General features: G+C 30.7%; 1 protein-coding gene across 1 annotated transcript; it reads right to left on the reverse strand.

Annotated features, from left to right (window-relative positions):
• Window positions 1–202: 202 nt before the first annotated feature.
• On the reverse strand, window positions 203–7,844 carry LOC111403991 (raucaffricine-O-beta-D-glucosidase-like). Its single transcript, XM_023032687.1, has 12 exons — window positions 7,669–7,844; window positions 6,701–6,770; window positions 6,520–6,578; window positions 2,970–3,045; window positions 2,821–2,898; window positions 2,551–2,638; window positions 2,016–2,319; window positions 1,821–1,936; window positions 1,144–1,361; window positions 1,014–1,045; window positions 506–790; window positions 203–395 (listed from the first exon to the last, which is right to left on the reverse strand). Exons 1-11 carry the CDS (start codon window positions 7,807–7,809, stop codon window positions 665–667), a joined length of 1,308 nt encoding a protein of 435 aa, XP_022888455.1. The 5' UTR covers window positions 7,810–7,844; the 3' UTR covers window positions 203–395; window positions 506–664.
• Between the last annotated feature and the right edge of the window lie 703 nt (window positions 7,845–8,547).

Here is an 8,547-nt window from a genome sequence, read left to right on the forward strand (position 1 = left end):
ATACAAATACAGACGCATTCCAAAAATGCATTATTCGACAAACTAAAGAGAAGCGGAACACACTCGAAATCTTTCATTTACAGAAACTGAGCTTTCGATTCCCACAGCAAACTACAAGCAAACAAAGGAACTACAGCACACATGCATTATTCAACATAACATTTCAGAACAGAAGGAAGAGCTTCTTGTCCTGCTTCTTGTCCTTGACCTGCTTCTTGACCTTCTTCACGTTCAAGAAATTCGTCCACCATATAGCAGAGCTCTTTGGGAACCTTTTCAACTGATTATTCTCAAAATCTACATGAATGATACCAAACCTAACGCTGTACCCATCAGCCCATTCAAAATTGTCGAACATTGACCATATATAATAAGCCTTCACCCGAACACCGTGGCTGAATATGAAAGCGAAAGTATGAAGATTAGTTTTGTTACAAGAATAGTCAATTCATTTTACAAATTTACAGTCTGGGTCGATTCAATAATTATATGAATGATGACTTACTCCATTGCTTTTTTAAGTTGAACAAGGTGGTCATGGTGATATCTAACCCTCATGTCATCAAACCGAGCTTGTGCAACTGTTGTTTTGTTGTTTAATTCATCCACCCCTTCATAAAATCATCCATTAAGTTACATTAGTATTTTGCAGTAGAAAAAAGTCTTAGCAATGTGCTGTGAATTTACCATTCTCTGTGATGTAAATGTTGGGATTACTGTATCTTTCTTTCATATGAACCAAGAGCTTGTAAAGCCCTTCTGGAACAATGAACAACCAACTCGAACCAGCCTGACAAAATGAAGGAGATTAAAATTATATTAGAAACTTGTTTATAAACAATAGAAACCAATGGTATAGTAAGTTATATCTTTGAGCAGCCTATTATTACGTATGCACTAGAATAAATCATTGAAATCTCTTCTGCGTAAATAAATGCTGAAGCATAAACTGTTGGATTATCTGATCTATATCTAATTTTTATTTCTGAGGAAAGGGAAAAGTATTAACATACCTGTTCACCAATCGGCGTCCCATTACGTTCAGCTACAGCGTATTGAGAGAGTGAGAACCACATTACAAGTGTGTTATGACATATAATGTTTATGAGGTTATCATGTACATGAAAAAGATCTCATACTTACTTGATGTTTGAACCTCCTGATCGGTATTGTAACTTGGTCTTGCACCAGGTGTCTTAGGTGAATTGGTTGCATATTGTGTAGTGTAATAATTTATTCCTAAAATGTCATAGGATCCCTTCACCAGATTAGCCTGTTCTGGTGTAAATTTGGGAAGGCGGTCTCCTACTAATCGTCTCATAACTGGTGGGTAATCACCAGTAACCACGGGTGCTACAAACCTGAAAAAGCGTAAAATAGGATTGAGACTTGCGACCAGGAAGAAAACTTCTAAAGTAGGAGCCATTTTTTTGTCTCACTTAAATTCTTCAGAATTGATTACTAAAGTTTCGAACCAACTGAAGAGAGGTTCTAATCACGTTCAAGTTTTTGCCCCACCCCCAAACTAATTAAGTACTTTGGCTTCCCAAAAGAGAAGTTTTTCCTTCTCCCCGAACTGATTCTAACTAAGTGACTCAAAAACTCGTTGACTCCTTTGAATATTAAGGATTTGGACATCAATGATTCTCTATGAATACAGAATAATTGGCAACAGTTAAGAAATTCACAATTTTTTATACATAAAACTACCGAGAATAGAGAATAAAAACAGGTAAAAGCCAGCCCCTAATTGTGATACTGTTCAATCAAAAAATTAACTAAGTACTTGGGGCTTCAAGAAACTGGGCAGAACCACTTACCATCCCAACGAAAAATCAACTGCCCTTGAAGCAGCTTCTTTATCAGCTGTTGTGTTATTGAGTGGTTCATACCATGCTGTAACATTTGTGACTCCTATCTTGCCCCCTTGAAGTTTCTGTACAAATGTATTTGCATAAACTATTACAAAATCTCAAAAGTGAACAGAATTGCTTGCATAAGATAAAAACAACAACCTGAAAGTTTTTCTTGTATATATCAACTGCTACTGCATGAGCAAGGATCAAATGATGTGCAACAATATACGGTTCGGTGCCTGGATTTCCATCGCTGCAAATAATTGGATCCTGAACATTGCATCTATGGCGATGGACAGGTTTTGTTACATGGTCCTCGTGTGTTGGACCCCGGCCAGGTGCAAAAGAACCTAATGCATATCCGGAAACAGAAAAGCTCCATGGCTCATTCAATGTGATCCAAAGTTTCACACGATCACCAAATTCCCAGAAACAAATCTCAGCAAAATCAGAAAAATCTTCCCTATAATACACAAGAATGTATCAAAAAAAGTTCCACTGTATAATACGTTTTAACTGCAACATTAACTTACTCAATTTTCGTATAAGAGCTGAACTTGATAGTACAGAAATTCAATTTGTCTAAAGGGGATTTCCAAAATATTTCTGAATAAATATCCTTGTTTCTTTTAAATTTGCTTTCTTTTTCCGAAAATTCCCAAGTAATTGTACCTAGTTACGCATTTTTACTTACACAATTCGAGGGCTTAGAAAGCCACCATACTCGTCTTCCAAACATTGGGGAACATGCCAATGAAAGATAGTTGCACAAGGTATAATGCCTATAAAATAGTTTACAAGAATACAAGGTAAGATCTTTTATCATTTTAATTCCGCTTCTTAAATAAAACTATGTTAGTTTTAACATTTAACTCTTGAAGTAAACAAAAAATGATGAGATCATTATAGTAATTAACATTTAACATGCAAGGTAAGAATAATCGTTAAAGACAAAAGACAACACCTTCGCCCAAGAGCAAGTTTATGAGATCATTATAGTAATTAATTCCTTCTCTATTTACACCAGCACTTAATCTTCCTCCTGAAATGCCAATTTAGATTGATTATTATTTTTGATAAAAAATGATGCACTATACGTATGCACACATTTACCTGGTAATATTCTCGTCCAAGCAATTGAAAATCTATAAGAACCCAAACCCACTTTCTTTATCAAAGTCACATCTTCCTGAAACATTATTGAAAATAAGTACAAAGAATTTCTCGTTATTGTTTTCTAGTTATCGTGGAACTCAACAGCTAATTTGAAGGTGGAATATTTGTAATTAAAAAAGGACAGAATCATTGAAATCCAATGAAATTAAAATTAAAAAAAAAAGTTTATATTCGAGTTATCCTTGTATAGTTTTTGGCTAAGGTTAACATGTTAACTTACAACTTACAAGTAGTGGAGCTTAACTTATAAGTAGTGAAGCTATCACTACGAGAATTTTATGTTTTCCGTACAAAATTTATTTGTATGGAAATGTTCGTATTTGTGGGAAAAAGCATTTGTAGACGAAAAAAATTAGTAGGCACATTTGTGGGGCAAACATCATGGGGATAGATAATAGACTACAACTTCTTAAAATTTGTGGGCTAAAGTTTTTCCCTACGAACCCTCTGGAGACGAATATAATTAAGTGTAGTCACCCCTTGCACCTCCGTCCCTACTCATAAGTAGATTTTTGTTAAATCTTTTGTTTCTATATTAAAATTGAAATAAGTTATTTGTTTGAGAGTATCATTTTGATAGTAAGTCAATACTATCCTTTCAAAGTATGTTACTATTTTATGCTAAAATGAGAATAAAAAAATAACATACTTAATTTATTTGTGTGTGTGTGTGTCATAAAATAGCTAACACTTATCAAAATAAGTAAAATTTTCAATTATAAATATCAAAATAACAATTTATTCAACCTAAGTTACATTTGATACTAAGGGGATATATTTAGTAGGATTATGTTTAGTGAGGACTGGATTAGAAGATTGTACAAAGATTATGGTGTAGTGTTAAAATAGAACATTCGATGCTACATTTTATCAAAAGAACACTTAAGTATTGAAATGTAAAAATTTATAACAGTATCTTGGTTGAGCTTATTTGGCGAAAAGGCAGTGGGAGTAGGCCTACACAGGCTAGGAATATTCTTATCATGCCAATTGCGCAACTCTTAAAAAGTAAAGTAAATTTACTTTTAAACAAATTTTGTCTTTAAATATGTTTGATAACTTACTTTCTTATTCAATATATATAGTTTTTTTTTTCCAGAAGTTAACATTTAATTTGTGCCAAAATAAAAAACTTGCATATTTTTAACTTAGATCAATAAAAATGTTATTTTATTTTAAACTTGCTTGTTTAATTATAAGTTAATGCGTTTATATATATATATATATATATATATATATAAATAAAAAATTTACATTTTTAAAAATAGGGCTGGACATGGTCCGACTATTCGGTTCTAATGAAAATCGAATCAGATCCAGAATTTTCGGATATTTAGTTAGTAGAATCGTTAGGTCCAAATTTATTTATGGAACCGTTCGGGTTTGGTTTCATTCAGTTCCAGATTCCGTATTATAGTTAAAATTTTTAATATTTACAAAACTACATTAATTAAACTAATAATATGTTCAATCTTAGCTCTTACAAAATAACATAGTTCAATCTTATGTGTCTTCTACGTCTTTCTTTGCTGTGTATTTCATAGATTTGATTGTTAAAATTACAAGAGGAAAATAACGAGCTCACAATAATTAAGAAAAGCGTTGTCGAGTTTCAATTCGATTACTCCAGAACGGTAGAAACGATACTATGGTAGATTAAAAGATTTGGATAAAAAACTTAAATCAATTTGATTAAATTGGTTTTGAACTCAAAATCAAAACTAGGAAAATCATAATTTTGGGTTTGAGTTAAATTAACGAGTTAATAAATTTATTTAGAAAAAATAAAATAATTTAACTTATTTAAAATAAATTAATTAAAAAATTTTGGCAGATTCAGTTCTTATTTAGTTTTTCAGTTCTAGATCAAGAATTGAGAATCAAACCAAACCTGTCAGTTCTTGATTTAAATACCCGTTCCGGTTAGATATTTAACTTAAGAAGAATCGCTCGATCGGGTTCGATTGGTTTGATTCGGGAGTTTTTTCTAGCCCTATTTAAAAGTACTCTTAGGGTCCGGTTGGAAGTTTCAAGGTATCGATTATAACCTTTTTCTAAAAGTGCTGATTTTAAATGTTTATGAGCATATCAATTTTTAGTGATTATAGTAATAATTTTTAATATAGTCCAATCAATACTTGCGAGATTATTATCCATTCCTTTTGAAATTTTTTTAAAAGAATAAAATTACATATAAATTACTTAGTGAAATTTTCAATTTATAGTTTCTTATATGTAATTTTTTATTTACAAATGATATTTTACTTATATATATATATATATATATATATATACACACACACACAAAAAGTTAATATATAACTTAAAAGTTAAAGAAAGTTAAATGTTTTATTAAAATTTTAAGTTTATTTTTTACTTATAAATAAAATTTATAATTATAAATTAGTTATGTAATTTTAAATATTTCCTTTTTACTTATAAGCATTTTTTTATATTTTCAAGTGAATTTTTGCGTTATTAGTAGAATTTTTATTTTGTAAAAAAAAGTACATAAAAGAGATTTATCTTCAACGTAATATTTATTTATTATTAATTTTTTAATTATAATATAATTTTTTTACTTATAAATAATTTTTTAGTTAATATATTTTTATGTACAAGTTAGTTTTGAACAAAATAAATTGGCCTGTAAATAATTATTTTATAGAGGGTAAAATTAGGATAAAATATGAGAAACAATTAAAATTCGTCGATTTGGTGGGTTACAAGAATCAGTCAAAATTACACTAAAATTATTTTTGGTTAATTTTAAACCATTCAAACCCAAAAATATCATGCACTGATTTTTTTAACTCCTAATAAAAGATGCCACCCAAAATCGATGGGAAAAACTTCTAAGCACCACCTTATGGTATTATCAAAATAAATAAATAAAAAGGTGACTTTTTAACATTAACTTCAATTAAATAAAAGAACTCCAAATTTTAAAAAACTTTCTTGGCCCCTGATTGATTGGATTAAAAATTAAATTTTTAATAGATTGTGATAAAAATTGATGAAATGAGTGGTTAAAATTGTATTCCCTAAAATTTATGCTTGAAAATGAATTTGGATAAAATAAGCTTTAAAAAAATGGGGGCTAAATGGGGACTTATTTAATTATAAGTGAAGTATTTGTTTACACATAAGTTTACATATTGCAAATCATGTAAATTTTTTCACATTATTCAAATAAATAATTTGGTCTAAATCTTCTTATTAAGCGTATTATTTTATTCCACGTGATTAGAGAAAGACTATTTCCAAATTAATATAATTCAAGTGTCATGTACACCAACACGGATAAGTTTAAATTAAGGGTTTTGTGCTGTACAAGCAATTTATACCGCCCTCGATTTTTAATCGTGGGTCCATCCATGTGAGATGATTGTATAAATTGCTGTAAACCTAGCTCAATCCTGACATTAATTTCTATTCAGGCCCATCCAATGTTAAAAGTTGGAATAAACATGCTATAGTGAAGTACCTTCCACAGATGGTAGTGATCAATAGCCAAACGTCCGTTGCCTTTGTCTTGAATTTTATCTGTCACCTCAACAAAAATCCCTTAGAAAACACATATACACCCTTGTTTGTGTGATGCTTGTGCGTGTGAGTGTGTGTCTATATAGAGAGAGAGAGAGAGAGAGAGAGAGAGAGAGAGAGACCAGGATGATCTGCTGTAAAACGATCCCAATTACTCTCGCCTTTGCCAGCTTCATTCCAGGCACCTTCGACCTGCACATATTATATATATGGCCCAAAACACGAATTATATATAGGATTTGACTCAAACAAAGCTATTTTTAATTGGTCTTGGTATAGAAAAACTATAGTAGGTGGTCCACTGCACCGAATAATATTATAGTGGGCGAAAAAATTGCAGCTAAATTTATGTTCGATAGATTTATGCCCCGTTTGTTTCCCATCTTTGATCAAGAAAATGAAAAATATGATCGTTATTTATCATATTAAGCCACCATATTTGACTCCTTCTCTCTTGTGTGGATCTCATAACGACTATATTTTTTATTATCATTCTTATAAGAATGAAAATCAAACTGGGCTTAGTGTAGACTGCAGAGAGAAAAGCAGAAAAAAGAGTAAAGTGTGCATGCATGGCGTTTAGCATTCTAACTTTATGTGGGGAGATGGTAAGTGGGTGTCCAACTAAATTCATCCACGTTTCTTTCTTACTTTTCGTTTTCATTGAATAATATTTTCGTTTTTTTTATTTTTTCCAATAAATCAAGTGTTTGTTGCACTTTTTCCCCCCGATAATTATTAGGAAGAACACATGCAATTTCAATTACATTTGCACGAGCCTTCTTACGTATACATGCATTCTCTAGATTTTTTTAACAATTCTTATTATCTTCCCATCAATATTAATAGTATGTTTAGTGTCTGTTCGGTAATGATTATGAGAATTTATTTTTTGATTATTAAAGAGAAAAGTGGGTCTCATCGATACGTAAAGAAATAAAAAATGGCGGCTGAAATAATAAAATAAAGGTTAAAAAAATAATTTTTTTGGGTGAAAAATTGCTACCTAACGGGAGTTTAATAAGGTGAATATATCTGTAGAAAGTATTAACAAAGAAAAAAGAAACTAAAATCATCACCACACACAAACCTGATAAGCGGATGTTGCAGCACCAAAGATAAAATCTTTGGGAAAATCAGAGCGACGGGCCTTAGATGGAGTTGGGCCTTGAGGGGTTGAGATACGGATGTCATGATTATGCAGAGGATCAACGTTGCTTTGGCTCTCCATTGCTTGACACAAATGAAAATTAATCAAGGACAGAGTCAAAGAAAGAGAAATATACCTGCAAATGTTGGTATGTCAGTGATTATATACTACTATTCTGGAAGAGAGGAGGGTTGATCTATGATTGGTAGTTGGAACATCCAAGGAAAGAAGATGAAAACCTCACGCCAGAACTGTCCATAAGATTATCTATGCTTAGTTTATGGATTCTTAAACAAGTGTAAATCTGACTCGCTATAAAATTTTGTTTTATTAGATTACAGCTATTAGATATATTAAATCTTACAAACGAAGAGAAACCAGACTCGTGCTAGAAATATTTGTTGTATTAGGTATCAGCTATTATACATATTAATTTTTTCTTAAAAATTGAACTCTTGCACTAAAATTTTGATGTATTAGGTAGAGCTAGTAGATGTTATTATTTTTTATAGCAAACTTCGAAATATTAAGATAATTCCAACTTTAAAGGTTAATCATGTTAAAGACGAATAACTAGACAGGGTTATCGGGACAGACCCCCAAATATTTTATGAATTTTTATTTATTTATTTATCCTTCTACAAAAAAAATTACTTATAAAAATTCGGTAAAACATCTCAAAGTTTCATCATAGATTTATATATAATTATACTAGCGATAGACAAATTAAATTGACTTCTAATATAATTTTACTTTAAATGACATCTAGACATGGAAACAAAAATGGATTGTTGAATTTAATTTAACAGTGTTCTGTAA

The sequence above is a fragment of the Olea europaea genome, chromosome 11, assembly GCF_002742605.1.
Source record: "Olea europaea var. sylvestris chromosome 11, O_europaea_v1, whole genome shotgun sequence".
Taxonomy (NCBI): Eukaryota; Viridiplantae; Streptophyta; class Magnoliopsida; order Lamiales; family Oleaceae; genus Olea; species Olea europaea.